The following is an 18,920-nucleotide window of genomic DNA, read 5'->3' on the forward strand; positions in this document are numbered from 1 at the left end:
GCATAGGTTGTACTGAGAAGATGACCTCTTCTACAGTGAAACGACTGAGTCTATCCCAGGGGACTACAGACGACTTGTAGTGCTTCTTGAAAGCAGACTCCAGTTCCAACAGTTAGCCCATGAGATACCTTTGGCTTTTTACTTAAGTTTTAAGAAGACCAAGGAAAGGCTCTCCTTATATTTCTACTGGCCTAAATTGGGGTATGATGTAGATAAATTCTGTAGGAGCTGTCACAGTTGCCAAACCTCTGGCAAGAGTGGAGCCAAGAATGTGGCACCCTTGGTGCCTCTCCCAGTGGTGGGATTTCCTTTTGAGAGGGTAGGAATCAACATTGTTGGTCCCTTAGACCCTCCCACATCTTCAGGAAACAGGTTTATCCTGGTTGTAGTAGACCATGCTACTAGGTATCCTGAAGCTATACCTATGAGAACGTTTACGGCTCAGGCTGTGGCTAAGGCCCTACTTGGTATTTCTACCAGAGGAGGTTTTCCTAAGGAAGTCATCTCTGACAGGGGATCCAATTTTATGTCCCACTACATGCAGGCCATGTGGAAGAACTGTGGAGTAACTTACAAGTTCTCAACTGCCTACCATCCTCAGACAAATTGATTGTTAGAGAGGTTCAACCATACAATGAAGAGCATGATAGGTGCTTTAGAGGAACCCCTTAGAAGAAAGTGGGACTTTCTACTGCCATGCCTTCTATTTGCATATAGAGAAGTCCCTCAGGATGGAGTAGGATTTAGTTCCTTTGAACTTCTTTATGGCCATCTGGTTAGAGGCCCTTTGGCCCTAATCAAGGAGGGGTTGGAGAGTGCTCCTTCCCCTAAGCCAGTGAGAGTCACTGACTATGCGATAGGTCTCCGGAGGAGAATGTTACACATGATGGCAGAAGCATCAGATAACTTAAAAACAGGCCAGGCTCTGGTCAAACATTGGCATGACCAGAAGGCCAACATGGTTGAGTTTACTCAAGACCCACAGGTTTTACTTATGGTACCTACAAGGCAGAGGGCCTTACAGGACAAGTGGATAGGACCCTTCAAGGTTGTGGGTAAACTTGGAGAGGTTAACTATCTGGTGGACTTAGGCAATCCTAAGGAGGATCCCAGAGTCTTTCACACCAACCGTTTAAAGGCTTATGTCTCAAAACCAGAAGTGGGAGCTTTGCTTCTAGCTTCAGCCCAAAAGGAGGAGGAGAGTGAACCTCTACCTGACCTACTCAGAAGCCAGCCTTTAGATGAGAAAATAGAATGAGTTCTTCTCTCTTCTAATTTGACACCTGAACAACAGGAGGAGTTAAAGTTTCTGTTAAATCAGTTTGGCTCCCTGTTTTCACTATCACCAGGCTTGACCCCTTGGGGCCAGCATGATATTCAAACTGGTGACTGTTTACCTGTCAAAAACAGAGGTTACAGGATGTCAGATCTAGCAAGATCCCACATAAAGGAGGAGGTCAACAAGATGCTTGATCTCGGGGTAATATAGCCCTCTACCAGTCCATGGTCTAGTCCAGTTGTTCTAGTACCAAAGGCAGGATCCAAGGAGTTGATATTCTGTGTGGACTATAGAGCTCTTAACACAGTCACCAAGACTGATTCCCACCCTTTACCAAGGACAGATGGACTGGTGGATAAACTTAATTCAGCCAAGTACCTCAGTACATTTGATCTCACTTCAGGCTATTGACAAATAGCCCTGGCAGACCATGCCAAGGAGAAAACTGCATTCTCAACCCCAGCAGGTCACTATCAGTTTATGGTAATGCCTTTTGGATTAAAGAATGCACCTGATGCATTCCAAAGGATGGTTAATCAAGTTCTGAATGGGATGGAGGACTTCTGCATGGCATACATTGGATGACATTGCAGTGTTCAGCCCTACCTGGAAAGAACATGTTGACCACTTAGGATATGTTTTGCAGGCCCTTGAGCAGAGCCATCTGACCATAAAGGCTAGTAAATGTCAAATTGGTCAGAGTAAAGTGGTCTACCTTGGACATCAGGTAGGAGGAGGTGAAATCAGGCCATTGCCTAGCAAAGTACAAGCTGTACAAAACTGGTCCACCCCTACTACTCAAACCCAAGCGAAAGCCTTCCTATGTCTCACTGGGTACTATAGGAACCTCATAGATAACTATGGGACCATAGCTTCTCCCTTGAATGTGGTCTCCTCTCCCAAATTACCTAAAAAGGTGAGGTGGAATGAGGAGTGCACTCAAACATTTGAAGGCCTAAAAAAAGCCCTTTGTAAAAGCTCCAGTCCTAAGAGCTCCTGACTATAACCAAACCTTCATTGTGCAGACAGATGCTTCAAATACAGGCATAGGTGCGGTGCTTAGTCAACTGGATGAGAAAGGTAGGGAGCACCCCATTTGCTTCATTAGCAAGAAGCTGAAGGAACCAGAAATAAGGTGGGCAACCATTGAGCGTGAACGCTTTGCTATTGTGTGGTCATTGAAGAAGTTTACACCATACTTGTATGGATCTACTTTTGTGATTCAAACTGACCACCAAACCCTTGAGATGGTCAATCAGCCTGCAAGGATTTGATTTCATCATTGAACAAAGGTCTGGGTGTCACCACCAAAATGCTGATGGTCTCTCCAGGATGTTTGACCGAATAGAGTAAGGAGATTCATCCAGGAGTGGATTAACTCCTCCTGTGCCTTAGTCTGGGGGGACAAGTATTAGGGAGGATTCTCAAAATGTGCTAATTTCCCTTACCATTTGAGACCCCCAGCAACTTTGCTGCATTTCTAGGATTTTATTTTTTACCTGGAAAGAGCGTGAACCTTTTTTCCCACTCTCATGTATTTTGATGTGCATTTTACTCTTGTGTTCTTTGGTTATGGAGTTTTAAAACAACTCCAGTGGCATCATCTTTTTCTGTGTGTCACACAGCACCTTCAGTGCAGTGACACAGGGGTGTCTTTCAGACTCCCCAAGGTTTAAATACCTTCTCTGGGACTGACTACCATCTCCCAGAGCCTGTAAAGTTAAACTGACTTTACTAGTCTCTTTAAATTTACTGACCCAGCACACACTATCTTCCTATACAGTGCTGGAGGGGTTGCCTAGCTTCCCCTGAGTCGAAACACACATGTAACAGTAAAATTGTACCCTTTCCTCCTTTAAATGGCTCTTGGCAGTGGTTTAGATCAAACTACCATGATTTTTTCCTGACACGCCAAACCAGGTTCAGTCCCTTTGTTCGTTGGCCTTTGGCGGGCTTCAGTGCTGAAGCCCTCCTCTGGCGCCAGGTTGTCTGGGGTGGACAGGATGTGAGGGAGGTGCTCAAAACTCTGTGTTCTTAGTCTCCTAGGAGACCTGAATGCACTCTGGCGTGATTGGCCGGCTCGCTGTCTGGCAAGGACAGCCACCCTGCTGTGTGAGTGACAGCCAGGCTGCAATGAATGGGGGAAAACTGTTTAAAAGCACGTCTGTGGGACTTGGAAAGCAGAGTTGACCACTAGAATGAAAGAACCGAAGAGGAAAGAACAGGACTGCTTCAACTCCTGGACGACCGATGAAGCCCTGCTGCAGGTCCGAATTGCCTGAAACTCTGACGACAGAGAAGCCCTTCAAGGTTAACTTCTTCCCTTGAGTTTGGTGGGAACAACCAACTCACAAGCCACATGGACACTGTCCCCATCTGGTCGAATTTTCATCAGAGTGCTGTTCAAAACCGGATAGCCAGAGGGAAGGAAACCAGCTTGTGGACTTTAAGGCACTCACACCTTAAACCGACGTCTTGCTACAGCTTTTGGCCTCTTCCCTGGGCAGTGCAGGAACCTCCCCACGTCCTCCTTCTTGTCCCCATGACTGAAGCTCAGGAACAACGAGATCTGCTCGAACTGTCAGGAACAACTGCCTCAGCTACAGCTTTCTTCATTGACAAGGTACTGTGCAAAAGCAGTCTGGAAATCTTTTCGGCCATCGAGAAAGTGCATGAAACTTTCCTCAACTACGTAGGCTTGTCCTTCCCTTAACATTTACTTTTTGCCTAGCCAAATCCTTTAAAAATCTGTGTTATATACCAGAACTGTGCTATCCTATACAAGAGACTCTGAACCATTGACATTGGCCCAGGCCTATTGAAAAGAATTGCTGGTTGTATTTAACTGAAACCCTTTGCCCTGCCTATGAATGCATTTGGATTGTCTATTCTTATAACCTTGTCTTTTCCCTCCTTTATTAAGTATCTAAAGTGCCATTTTGCTCCCACTTCATGTTTTAGCTAAAATTGTTTAACTTACCGGTTGGGTTTTTGTGGTGTATTAGTGTGTGATATTGTGCTGCTTATGCTAGAATAATGTTTTCGAACTGAAGTAAATAAATGTATATTCTTTTACCAAGAAACCTTGAGTAAGTGTTTACTTGAATCACTGTATTAGTTGGTCCTATGTATGACTTGTTCTAATGCTCACTTAAACTCTTGAGGTAAGTCTGGCTGCTCAGCCATCGCTACCACTTTACTGTGTAGTACAGGCTTGTACCAAAGGTGAAGTTTTGCTTACACTTCTAGTCCTAATTGCCTGTAGTGTTCCCAAAGGGTACTGCAGGTGATTCTGCCTAACAATGACAAAAGGCACGTGGAAGAAGCAGGGCCACATGGATTCCTTGACTAACAATCCAGCGATGACCCCTAGATTGGAGGACCCATGGCAAAGTGAAGGTCCAGGAGCACTGGAAAAACAGCTAATAGCAGCTATGCAGAATGGATTTATGTCTGTCAATGTCAAGCTGGACGACACAGTGCCAACTACAGGCTTGCTGAAATCCAAATTGAAGAAAGAGAGTGGCCGTAATTACCGAGGCAGAGACAAGGTGTTAGAGAGAATTCTCTCTTTAGGCTGAATTTCCTAACCTAGTGAGTGCCCCAGCAGCTTTGCTGGATTTTTGGAGTTTGTTTTCTTCTCCTGCCAAGAGTGAGACTCTTTTTCTCCCACTCTTGGACATGATTTATGGTGTTCCTTTGAATGTTAATGTGTTTTATGGGCTATGGGGTCCTTTACTCCACAGGGTCTCATGTGTTTTTACAATGTGTGTTACACAGCACTCTCCGTGCAGTAACACAGGGGTGTCATAGTGACACCCCACCATAAACTCCATACTCTGGGACTGACTACTGTCTCCCAGGGCATGTTAAGTCACCATTGGCTTTACTAGTCCCAAATTATGAACAGAAACCAGTACAAACCATCATATTGTGGATGTACTGGTCGGGGCACTTCGATTGCCCCGGGGTCTGTTAGTCGAGGGGGCATGTCTCCGTCCCCCCGATCGAGTTTTGGCTGGTGGCAGTGGAAACTACTTTTTATATTCGACCGCGAATATATACCTATGGGATTTTCCCATTGTTCGAGGCTACCAACTTTAATTATTTAATTCTCATAGCCTCGAACATACCGCCGGTTTATTTATTTAATATTAATTCACCGGTCGGTATTTTTTTTCGATTCTAAAATGGCATTTGTGTTCTCTTCTGTGACTCCAACCCAAGTCGAGCCCTCTGTTCCACTTTTTTGGCGGGCTTCTCCACAGAAGCCTCCAAAAGTGGTGCCACTCTGTCTGGGTACCACAGGGGGTGTGGGATGGGGTTTAGGCCCCCTGGACTGAGTTACCTTGGTAACTCAAGTCGCACTCTTGTGTGATTGGCCCAAGTGGTGAGCCGGCCGGCTCACCACTTAGCATGTTTGATTGACAGCTAGGCTGAGTGAATGGGGGTGTGCTGCATAAAAGCAGGGCTTTGGGGACTGGAACTTCAGAAGTCGCCACAGGACCTGAGAATCCGACGAGGGAGAAGCTGAGCCAACCTACCACGACAACACCACCGGTGGAGCCCTGCGGAACCGACTCACCACTTCCCGACGACAGAGAAGATCTTCCGGCTGGAGAGGCTTCTTCCCCTGACTGGTGGGCACAACCAGTTTACCTTCTTCTCTTCGCACCCCAGACTGTCTCGTGGTCAAATTGCCCATGCCAAGCACCCCGGCAACCAGATAGCCACTTACCACTGGACCGCGAATAAAAAGGACCGCTACTTTTACCTGAGAACTCCGCGGCTGGTTTCTTCCCTGGCAGTGCAACGGACTCCTGTCTTCAGCCCTGACAAGATCCTCTCTTCCCCCGGACAAAGCACCGACTTGCATCCGCTGCCAGGAACAACTGCCCCCGCTGGAGTATTCTCACCACTTTAAGGTACCGTTGTCCGCCAGGCCTCCCTTTGTAAAGATTGCTACAAGGTAATAATAACCCCTTAACCTTCTGGACTGGGCTGGCCGCCTTGACCCTCTAACTGGTCCCTTTCTTTTGGTCCAACACTTTTTGAACCTTTGCAAGACTCTTGTGCACTTCAACCGTGTGACCTCGGACACATTTTGTTCTGATCCTCTTAAAGTGGATCCGGCCTACTGAACTCTAACTTCACGGTTTTATTTTCCTTCCTTTCTTGCTTTGATCTTACGAAAGTGTTGGGATCTGTTTCATATTATTCTCTGCTTTTCTCTCAATTTTTAAACGAATTATTAGAGTGCCATCTGCGTTAAGCGCTCACCGCTGTCTGAAAATAAGTGGGGCTTTACTTAAGACTTGACTAATATTCTTCTAAGGGAGTGTATATCTTTTAGTGACCGTGTTTTTGAATTGCTTACTATTAGTGCCTGGGTGTTTTTCTAGATGTGGTTTTAAATAAATAATTATATCTCTTTTACACCAAGCTCTGGTCAGCGTTTACTTGTTCTACTATGTTCTTTTGACCTATTGTGAATACTCTGTATACTGCCTAACTCTTCTTGAGGGAAGTCTGACTGCTCAGCCACAGCTACCAAGTGAATCTGTGTGCTACGGACTGCTACCAAGTGGGTTTACTGCCAAACACCTGTAGTCCTAAATCTTTTGCAGTGGTCCCAGAGGGAACTGCACAGGTTTCTGCATAACACAAGGATCTTACTCCATCCCCAAACCGGGGGCCCCTCTGCACACAATTATTGCAAAATTGCTCAATTATAGGGCCATAGACCTCGTCCTGAAAATATCCAGGGAGCAGGGCGCACTTCACTATGAGGTGAGCAGTGTCCATATTTATGCGGACTTCACCGCTAGGGTCCAGATACAGTGCAGATCATGTGATCCAGTGAAAAGACTGCTTAGGGCAAGATATGTGCCATATGCCCTTATGTTTCCGGCCAATCTGCAGATACAAAATGGAGGTCACACACACTTTTTAGAAAATCCATCGGAGCCATCGCTTATGTGGAGGCGTCCATCCCACTCCCGCCGAAGGACCACAAGAATAATAGAGCCCTTCGCCAGGAGAGGGTGGAACATTGGATGATCCGGAAGACTGAACTGGTAATCCTTATGGGTGAATGTTCTTAGTATGCTGCGTCAAGGTACTGGCATACGGTACTGATGTTTAAGTGAAGCCGGGTGCGGGGTCACTTGGCAGACATATGTATGCTCTGGATGTTCACAACGCATCCCAGGAGACTTCCACTAGTGTTATAGGGACATATCATGTTGGGGAAATGATGAGGCAGGGAGGGTAGATGTTATCATGTTGGGGAAGGATAAGGGTGATGGGGATGGAACGAAAAGGGTGTGATGAGGGACTGGTATACAGGGGAGAGGGAAAGGGGTGAGTTAGGTTTAAAAAGTTTGGCGGATGTGTTGCTAGGCGAGCACAAGCAGGCAGGCCTGCAAACAATAATGGGGATGGCAGGTGTATATTCTAAGCTTGATGGGAAGGTACAGGTGAGGCTGTGAAATTATTGGCCTGGAATGTCTGTGGCCTCAATAATCCAATTAAGGCGTGGAAGGTCCTCGCATATTTGGATCGTTACCGGCCTAGAGTGGTAATGTTACAGGAAACACATATCCAAGGACCGTTGAATAGGGGGTTTGCAGCCAGGTGGGGTGACTAGCAATATTTTACAGAATATTCGTCCCAAACCAGGGTATGCTCACACGAATACACCAAGCACTGTGTTTCCAGAAGGAAAAAAGGAACATCGACCTGCAGGGGCGCTATGTGATTATGCGGCAGAGGCTCTGCGGTACAAGAGTGGTATTAACCAAGTTACTCACCATAGTGACAATCTTACTCTAAGTCCATAGTCCCCTTTCCCTCATACTTGTGGGGCATTCCGTCCTTCGGGACGGGACCGGAGCACTTTTGTAGAAAGCATCAAAAATGTAAAATGTTTGTCCTTCTTCCATTTTTATGCAGGGTACCGCACATGGCCATAACCCTGCCCTCCTGAGCTCCGCCCCGCGCATCGCCCTTTAGTCCTGTTCTATCGCCAGGTCTGAGACCATTTAAGCAATAATAAAGGATACTTTTTAGAGGGGATGGCATGCGTATGGAGGAAAGGGGACTATGGAATAGGAGTAAGATAGTCACTACGGTGAGTAACTTTGTTATACTCCTACGTCCTATCCCCTTTCCGCCATACTTGTGGAAGATTCCCAAGCATGCACCTGAATTGATCTGGATGGATGGAAAACCCCTTACGGGAATACATTTTTTAGGACAGCCTGGCCAAACTGAGCATCAGCCCTGGAGCTCAGGTCCAAGCAATAATGCTTACAAAAAGCTGACGGGGAAGCCCATGTAGCCGCCTTGGTGATGTTTTCCCAAGGAACATACTTTTGAAAGGCAACAGCAGCCACTTTGACACGTACAAGATGAACATGGATGCCTTTGGGGGGTTGAATAGCAGGTACGCCTCAAATCATATCATTATATGCTGACAATACATCATTTCATTTTCGAGACCCGGAGCATAATATGGGACCAATAATGGAGGACGTCCGTAAATTCACATAGTGCTCCGGTTATAAAATAAACAAAGCTAAATCGGAACTGTTCCCGCTGACGGACAACACGCAGGAACCCGCTGATTTGTTGAGGTTCCAATGGGTCTCTTATACGTTTAAATATCCAGTCCGCACGACAGTGAACGCATGGTCAAGGCGGTTTAAGAGGTTAGGCGTGAGCGCCCCCTATTGTGGAGCGGTTCCCTTGTGCAATTGCCCGGGACTCCCCAAACATATGACCTGGATATCCGGAGAGCGTGGGACGCTGAAGGGTGCATGATCAAACGTGACTTGTTCCCAGAAATGAGGTTTGTGACACTAAAGGAGTTTGTACCGAGGTTGGTTAACAGCCCCATTAAAACACTGCAGTACTATAGGATGCAGGCGGTTCTCAGAAACCTCACCTGAAACAGATGAGCTGGAATCCTTACGAAATGTCTTCGGCTTTTCCTTCTTTTGCCTGACCTTTGATTTGTCCCGAAGGCGGTCTTTTAAGAGATAGGGCCTATCCTCCTCTGCTGCCACAGTGACCTTCTCTGATAACAACAGGTAGGACACGGAGGCGACCAGGCAGGAAATGCCCTGAGAATTTGAGGGAAAGCCCAATGGCATAAAAGCCCTCTGCAGTGGAAGAGTTCACAGTAGTGGTAAATGCCTAGTTAGCAACTGACGTCCATCCAGTAAATGCCTGGTTAGCAATGGACGTCCATCCAGCAGGTAGGATATTGGTAAGTATGGTAGTCAGAGTTTGAAATGCACCGTGATGCCAAAGAATTTAGAGAAGCCAAAAGAGAGGAAATATCACTGAGGAAATGCTGTAGCGCAGCAATAGATTGCAGCTGTAGGATGAGACCAGGGAGGGAGGAGTGAGGCAGCTGAAGTGTCAAAGGCAAGAGAAAAGTACATCAAGCAGGAGAACCGGGAGCAGACCCTTGCAGGGTAAACCAAATGGAAAAGGGAAAACAGAGAATCCAATAGCAGGCGAAAGGCAAGAGAGAGACTGGTGTGTAGCGGAGCGGCAGCACCACGCTAGAAATGAGAGGGAAGCAGCAGGCAGGGAAGGATGGAAGGAGGGACAAGAGGGAAAGGCACGGAGGAAGAAAACATAGCAAGAACAACAGGGAGCACTAGCGTCGCCCCGGGGGCTAGAAAGCAAGAGGGTTGCAATGGGGCTCAGCTGCTTCTAAAAGGCTTTCCGAATCCCAGCGGCCAACTTGGGGGAAGACTAGACTACTGAGAAAAAAGCGTGATGGCACACACATGTGTCTGTCTTCCCAAACAAAGTGTACAGAACTCTTCCCCCGGCGCCAGCGGTGCCACAAAGACCATTGAACAGCTTTGACAGCGGTGGTCCGCCATCGATGACTGTCGTGTCTGCGGGAACAAGATACAAATGAATGCTTGGAGGCAGTGGCGACCAGCGGAGAGGCCAGGAGGCTGGTATCCAGGCTATACCGTCTATGTTAATAAGGGCAGACCTCACTAAATGGGGCACATCAGAAAATGGAGGCGGATTTAGGCACCGAAATACAGGAAGATAAATGGCAGAGGTGGTGTCAATTGACGAAGGAAGTCTTGCTTAATGTGAGGCTCCTTCTGATACAATTTTAGGTACTGAATTAGCTACATTACACACCAGTGCATATTTCCAAATTTGCTCCAAACGTAAGTGATGGATGTGTGAAGTGCAGAAGGGCACGGGCGGACTCATTTCACATGTACTGGGGCTGCCCGCTGATTGCACAGTTTTGACTGGAAGTGGCAGATGTTTTGTACAACATGGTGCAGATAACATCTGTGCTCCCACCCCTAAGTACCTCCTGGGTGGCATTGAGAAGGTGTCATAGTAGGGGTGCATAGATTACTCAATCTGAGTTGTATATTAGCCAAGAAAAGTATATTGGTGTACTGGAAATCTAAAGTAGCTCCAACTGGGGCAGAATGGCTTAAGGCACAAACGTTTGTTAATGAAATGGAGGAGGGATATATGGCAATGGTTGTATCAAGATGCAGACCGAAAGCCTTATGGGGACCCTTCCGGGTATATCTTGTAAGGATGGACAGGGGGGAGAGGGGCAGTGTTAGAGAAATTCACTTATGTACCACAACAATTGCCTGTAAAGACCATTCTGCTCAGAGCTACATTGTAGGATATGAATAACTAATGCCAAACTCATATCTTTAAACAAAAAAAGAGAAGCTGGAGGCATGCACAGGGCTAACCAGCAACAAAGGAAGGATCACTGAGCACCAAAACAGAATGAAAGCACTTGATTTCAAGGCAACTCCAGATTGCCCCCAATTAATACAAAACCATTGGACCTTGGTTTAAACGGCAGAAAGTCACTTAAATTAACAAACAGTACTTTTTCCGTTTCATACCATCGATATCGCAAGTTGCCCTTCCACACAGATATTCTGGTTTCCAACACCCCTTCTCTCTCTCGTGTAGCAAAGGTTTTGCCACATATGGCAATGCTTTGCACCACCGAAATGTGCCAAAACCAGAAAAGGATTGTGTAAAGACGATCCAAAGATTTCCCAGTTCTTTTGAAATTCATTAGGCGTTAACATCCGCTGTACTGCAGAATTTAGGATATTTACATACAGTGTCAACTTGTAATTTTGTCTGATCTGCCATAAGTACGGCAGAGACAGCTCATTTATTTTCCCTGCTACTGTGAAGTAAAGTGTTGAAAGAAATCCAACGCAAAGACACAAATTCAAGCGAATGAAAGAAAAGCCCAATGAAAGGTTGCAGCTGGAGATGAGGAGAAAGTCCCAGGCTTCTAAAAGTAATAGTGTTTTTCAAATCAATAAATTTAAATACAGATCAACTGATTGTTGTTTATACTTATGAAGGCACACGGGGAAGACGTTTCCATGACTTGTTACCTTTGGCCGGTACAGCTGGTTTGAAAGCAACAATGTTTTCGAAGAAAAGGGCGAAGAATCCAAAGCCAGCCATTCCTTTTCTAGGGCAGCCTGTGCAAAAGGAAACAACATCAAAGAGATGAAAGAATATATACAATCAGTCTACATTCAAGAACTTGGATAAAGTGTGATTTAAGCTGTCTTAAAAACTGCGTGTAATGCTTACACAATACATCATAATCAGCACTCATTGCTCATTCAAAGCATGCCAGACATGTCTTGCGATAGGCAAGAGATGTTTTTTCTTTGTTAAGCACTTTTTATTAAGTATTTATAATGAATACATTCATAATATAACATTCAGTAAATAATAACAATAATAAGACTTGTCAAATCAGTAACCCTGGGTAAATATGTAAATTGAGTTAACAATTAAAAGGCATCAAAGTAGTGTATCAAGGTTACAATGAATGCAAAAATAAATAAAGTCACTAAAATGTCATTTGCAAAACTCAAGATATGTATACACTGGAGTAATAGATGTTAGATATAGATCTAAAAGGACTACAAGACCATAAAAGACAGACAGGTCAAGACAAGAGGAGAGGGAACATCAAACAAAACTAAAACTGAAGCAATACATTTAAAAGAATCCACTGAGGAGGCATTGAGATATTTTATCAGTGGATTCAACGTTTACACACATCAATTAGAGAAGTGGCACAACCTTTTTCCATTCTATGGATGAAGCATATATATACTCCCACCAAGAGGCATAAGATGAGAAATCAAAACATTTCCAGTTAGAAGACATCAGGCGGAAACCAATAATAACCAGTAATTGAAATAACATGGGAGAGGGAATATTGCTTGAATCAGAGTAAACATGTGTTCCAGCAATTAGATTGCCAAGATAGAGTTGAGCAGTAAAATTGAACATTTATTTTAGTGTTATCCAAATCCTTACCCAAAATGAAAATGAAAATTTGTAGTAAAAGATGGGTCTCATTACAAGTATGGCAGAGCGTGCAAAAAATTGAGGTAACTGAATTACCACCAATGTTCCCGCTCCGCCATGCTACGAATATGGCCCTGAAGTGGAGGATTTACCTCTAGCACCATGCACCACAATTGGCAGAATCTGTGGAATTACTGTGGCGAAATTACCGCCACAGTAATTATGCCAAAGAAGCCCCATTGAGGCCAAAAATTGTTACCAAGTGGTGGTAACAGTAATTCAGTTTGGTGGTATCTGGGCAGATTTACCACCCATATACCACCAAACTCGCAATGAGGCCCACAGTGTTTTAAATCAGCAGCAAATTCTTTGCAAGACCAGCAAAGGTTTGTCAAGTTGGGAGCAAATCTAGAAACACATTTAGGAGTAAGGTAATCCATACTTAAAATATAAAATACAGTCTGAGTTAGATTTGTGGCTTTAGCTATCTTAAATACTTGCAGTTGCACTTTTTTTCCCACGTAGCAGCAGTATATTGGCCAGAGAGGCCAACCATTTTTGACATGGAGATCAGCAGGCAACATGTTGGAATTGGAGATAAATAATTTATAGATGTCATTACATCTGGACAGAAACAAGGTGGTGTTATGGTTTAATAAGAGCCTACCTTTCAAAGTGGATTTTAATCTTATTTGTAAATGGTATGGCTAAAGGTATCTCTTATATTCATCATATTGTATACTGCATTACTGTATTCCCCTTCCATACTCTAGCCTATATCGTCAACCTGGATGATTCAGATATTGCAGCGTACAAAGAAGTTAATAGAGTTGTTACCTTGTCATTGCTAAACCTTTCACAACAATCTCCTTCCGTGCAATTTCAGAATATTCTTACAAAAATGTTCACTAAAGATTTTTTTTTTCTATTAAAAGGCTGGCTTCAGATTATAACTTTGTGTTCTGTAGATCACAACAGATAGCCTATGATTAAATAAGCTCCTTGCTAAACATCTCTTTAATTCCTCTTCTCTGTAAAGCAGTAAACTAGAGGCCCCGTTATTAGGTGGCACCAGTTTACCCCAAACACTTCAAGAGGGGTAAACACAGCCATATCAGATGCTGGGATCATTATTATATAAATCGGCCTGCTGTTCAAACTGTACACGTTAATGTTACACAAACACTCAAAAGTCTCTCTCTAGTAGAACAAACTACCTAGCACTGCATTGAAAATGATCTATTCCTGGTTTCATTTCCGATTCCTGCAATGTTCTGAACAGGTTATGACTACAGACCACACGCTGAGACACCATCCATAGGAACTGGAAAGTATAGACTATCCAAGAAGTGATCAAAACTATGTACCCACCTCCTCAAGGCCAATTCAAGGATATTTCCTGCCCAAGGTGAAGGCCATTTGCCGTCCTCTCTGACACAATTAATCCTGTTTAAAGCATTCCCTGTTCCCAGCTCCCCTTTTCCCAAAACACTGTCCCTCCCCTCAGGTACATGATCTCAAAGCACAAAGAGAACAGGTAGATTCAAGCAAGGGCAGGGGCAGCATATAATGCCTTCCACAAATAAGATAGTTGAAGCAGGGGTGGGACAATTGCAAGCTCACATCACTTAAAGGTGCAGACTGGGAGAGAGACTGCATACCAGTTCACCCCAACCAGCAGCAAGATGAAGGGAAACTGCTATGCAATGTTGCACATCTGGCCACAACAAGTGTCAGAACATGCACGGAACCTGGGAATCAGCTTCATACCGAAATAGCGCTCGAATCATGGCAAATTCCTTAAAGAATCTATATCATAAATAAATACATTTCCTTACAACCTCCTAAAGTAGTCAGAGAAAAAGCATTGCAAATTACTGTGATTCCTATTAAAATCCACTCCCGTGCTCTAATAATTGACTCACCCTTATATTTCCCTCTTATTTCTTCAATCGTGCTACAATAGTTTACCTGCCTGCTCTCCATGTACCCAGAAGGGCTTCTCTAGTGTAGCGCACTTCTTTTTCTGCCTGCTAGGTGAGGTGGGAGTCCAGCCTCTTTCTAGCGAAGATGACTCTCCCCCTGTTTTACTCTGTTGGGTCCCCTACAGTTAGCCTTTTCAAAAAGACAGAGGCCCGCCCCCAGTTTCGACAACTCACTCTTTACTCCACAAGAGAATCTTTGGGGGCTGGACGGAATTCCTGAGTTCTCTCAATGGTTTTCTACAACCCATTATTGTCCTTAGTACCCCAATTCTGCCCTCCTCTGGGAATTCTTCCCCTCCAAATAGAGAATGAACATTTCAAAACATTTTCTCCCAAGATGACGTCCTCATAAGACAAGAGAAGAATTTATTTGACCCTTGTGGGCCGAGGAAAACAAGAAATCGAGAAAATAAGAGGTAGGACAAGGCAAAAGATCCGGAACCCTTCTCGTGGCACCAAGCATAGAACTTACACCACCTGCAGGTGTAGATCAACTTGGTGCCCGACTCCTGACTGAAAACAGCACATGCATGACATCATTAGGCAAATTCCACTCTTTTTACCTCAGTCTCATAAAAGCCAAGTAGGAAGGCTGAGACTGCACAGACTTCGACGGAGTAGCTTGCTCTCTGATTGACAGGGCAAGTTCAACCTCACCAGCAGGGGACAGGAAGGACAGATGGAAGTATCCACAAGCTTTGCATACCACATTCTCCAGTGCAATCAACATGAAGAAGAAACTCTGCAGGCTCATGAGTAAAGTGGTATGACATAATCAAAGAACAACCATAGAGGAGATCAAAGTTCCACTCTACAATTAACTAGTTGCTGTGGATGCCCCTGCAGGGGAATCTCTTGAGAGCAAAACAGTTCACACTCCTGTTTGACACTGGAGGCAAAGGAGGTCACTTGAGTACCCTTAATGAAGTAATGAAGAGAAGAGCTTATTCAGAACATCCTGAGAATTCCTATACGTGTGAGACCAACAAACACCTGCTCCATCCCAGCCCTCTCATAGGCTGCCGAAAGGGAGACGTCGTTCTCCAGAGCCCAGAACCATGTAAGCATTGCTTCCCTGAACAAAGGGAACAACCTCACACTATGGCCAGGTATAACTCACTTGTTGAGGTGCATGGCATGGGCATGGTGTTGTCCATCAGAATCTGCACACACTTGTCAATGGAAGGAAAGCAAACAGGGCCAGCCTGATGTCCCGCAGCTCCAGAAGGTAGATGTATTCTCACACACACAGGCGACCACAGGCTTCTCTCACCATCAGATTATTCAAGTAAGCACCTCAGCCCTTCAAACAGGTGTCTGTGAATACGGTCAACTGAGGCCAAAGTTGGGGAACGGGCTCCCCCTCAGCAAGTTGACTTTGAGGCCTCATTAGAGAATATCCTGTGACATATTGGTCGGGCCTGCAAAACAGCTGTTATTTTGCCCTGAAACTGAGTCCATTCACAACATAACAACAACTGAAACAAACACATACACCACAGGGCCTCTGGGACCCAAAAGATGTAAGAGGCAATGAGACGCAAACTGTGAAGAAAGAGAGCCCAGGATTTGGCTGCAGGATTCGAAAAGCAGCACCATTTGAATGATTTCGACAACATGGTCCTTCAGTGGGAAGACCCTATTCGGAGCATGTGTCCAGAATAGCCATGATGAACCGGAGCATCTGAGAGGGTGTGATATGCAACTTTGTGACGTTGAAGTAAATGTCTATGCTGTGCACAGCAGATAGCAAGTGTTGTACAGGTGGGCCAACACTGACTCTGGAGAGCATGTTGGCACGAGTCAATCATCCAGGTAGGAAATTGAGTGAACGAGATCACTGCCAAGACAAGTATGCACCACAACCAACTACTGGATGAAAATGGGCATTCAAGACAGGCTGCAGGACGGGGCCATAAACTGATAGTGGACATTGCCAACTACAAACCTCAGGTACTTTTTTTGCTTGGAATGGATCACTGTGACAAACTGACTTATGCTCTAAATGAGTACAAGGATGTGCAGAGGTCAGCAAAATCATAAAAGTAAAACAGTCTCAGTTAGGCGATATACCTCCTTCGCCTTTTGTGGTAACTTTGGCCGAGGGTGGGCTATACTCTCAAGAGGGGTGTGAATGTGATGTCAAAGGAGAATGACAGTCAAAAATAAAGTAATGTCCTATCAACGTTCAATAAATATATATACAGGGTAATTCATAGAATTTCGCAAAAAAGTGGCGCACGCGGCTGGTGCACAGTGTGCGCGTGCGAATGTCTGCGCTAGCCGCATGCACTAAAATCGATTTCCGCGCACTCATGGATTTTAGCCTCCAAAACCAGCCGTGGCGCAGTGGCGCAGCGACCCTGCAGCAGTGCCAGTTACGCCCCCAAGAACGCCCTTGAGCAAGGAAAAGCCATCAAAATTCCCAATTCAGCGCAAAGGGCTGCGCAAACCCTGGACCAGTATACAGGGCTGCCAAACAGCAAACGCCAAGTGGGGAACGTGTATTACTGGGGTGCGCGGGAAGTTCCACACGCGATTTCAGCAGGGTACGTGTATTTCTGGGGTGCGGGGAATTTTAACACACAATTTCAGCAGGGTACATGTATTACTGGGGTGCGCGAGAAGTTCCACACGCGATTTCAGCAGGGTATGTGTATTTCTGGGGTGCGGGGAAGTTTAACCTGCGATTTCAGCAGGGTACGTGTATTACTGGGGTGCGCGGGAAGTTCCACACGCGATTTCAGCAGGGTACGTGTATTTCTGGTGTGCGCGGGAAGTTCCACACGCGATTTCAGCAGGGTACGTGTATTTCTGGGGAGCGAGGAAGTTTAACACGCAATTTCAGCAGGGTACGTGTATTTCTGGTGTGCACGGGAAGTTCCACATGCGATTTCAGCAGAGTACATGTATTTCTGGGGAGCGAGAAAGTTTAACACACGATTTCAGCAGGGTATGTGTATTTCTGGGGTGCGCGGGAAGTTCCACACGTGATTTCAGCAGGGTATGTGTATTACTGGGGTGCGCGTGAAGTTTCACACGCGATAGGCCCTGTGCGAGTGGGGTACGTGTATTTCGGGGGTGCAGGGGAGTCCTACACGTGAATTGCCAGTGTGGGTCCTCCCAGGTGTTCCCTCTACACCCTCCACGGCCCCTGCAGGCAGCCCACACCACAGGGGACTACCCTGCACCCCTGGTCATGTCCCGCAGGCAGCCCATCCACCATGGGCATGCTCCCCCAGCCAAGCCACATGTCACCTTGCACTAGTGATCACCAACACATTACCCCCTTGGACCCCCCCAAGCAGTGCAGGGCACCTGCCAGCAGGCCCCCACTCATGTCTCCCAGCACTCCCACCCCCCAGCAGTCAGGGGCACCTGCTAGCAGGCCCCCACTCATGTCCCACTCATGTCCCCTTGTAGCCCCACCCCCCATCACTGAGGGGCACCTGCCAGCAGGCCCCCACTCACATCCCCTTGCACCCCCACCCCCCAGCAGTGCAGTGCACCTGCCAGCAGGCCCCCACTCATGTCTCACTCATGTCCCCTTGCACCCCCACCCCCCAGCACTGAGGGGCACCTGCCAGCAGGCCCCTACTCATGTCCCCCCCCTTTCACCTCCACCCCCCAGCAGTGCAGGGCAGCTGCCAGCAGGCCCCCACTCATGTCTCACTCATGTCCCCTTGCACCCCCAGCACTGAGGGGCACCTGCCAGCAGGGCCCCACTCATGTCCCCTTTCACCTCCACCCCCCAGCAGTGCAGGGCACCTGCCAGCAGGCCCCCACTCATGTCCCCTTCCACCCCCACCCCCCAAGCAGTGCAGGGCACCTGCCAGCAGGCCCCCACTCATGTCCCCCACTCATGTCCCTCAGCACCCCCACCCCCAGCAGTGCAGGTCACCTGCCAGCAGGCCCCCACTCATGTCCCACTCATGTCCCTGTTAGGCAGAAACCTGTGCAGTTCCCTTGGGGACCACTGCAAAAGATTTAGGACTACAGGTGTTGGCAGTAAACCCACTTGGTAGCAGTCTGTACCACCCAGATTTACCTGGTAGCTGTGGCTGAGCAGTCAGACGTCCCTCAAGAAGAGCTAGGCAGTATGTAAAGTGTACAAAATAGGCACTCAGATACAATAGCACAAGCAAACACTGACCAGAGCTTTGGTATCAAGGTATATAATTATTTATTTAAAAACACACTTATTGAAACACTCCAGCACTAACATTGTAAATCACTCTAAACACAGTTACTATTATTATATAAACATCCCTTATTCCTTA

General features: G+C 46.2%; 1 protein-coding gene across 2 annotated transcripts in view; it reads right to left on the minus strand.

Annotated features, from left to right (window-relative positions):
• The window catches only part of LRRIQ1 (leucine rich repeats and IQ motif containing 1), a 2,234,608-nt gene that overhangs the window by 789,472 nt on the left and 1,426,216 nt on the right, over positions 1-18,920 (minus strand). For both annotated transcript variants that reach the window (XM_069629324.1, XM_069629323.1), the window contains one exon: positions 11,719-11,808. In XM_069629324.1, coding sequence (XP_069485425.1) covers positions 11,719-11,808 — 90 coding nt within the window. The remainder of the gene's footprint in view (positions 1-11,718; positions 11,809-18,920) is intronic.

The sequence above is a fragment of the Ambystoma mexicanum genome, chromosome 12, assembly GCF_040938575.1.
Source record: "Ambystoma mexicanum isolate Mex_15411 chromosome 12, UKY_AmexF1_1, whole genome shotgun sequence".
Taxonomy (NCBI): domain Eukaryota; kingdom Metazoa; phylum Chordata; class Amphibia; order Caudata; family Ambystomatidae; genus Ambystoma; species Ambystoma mexicanum.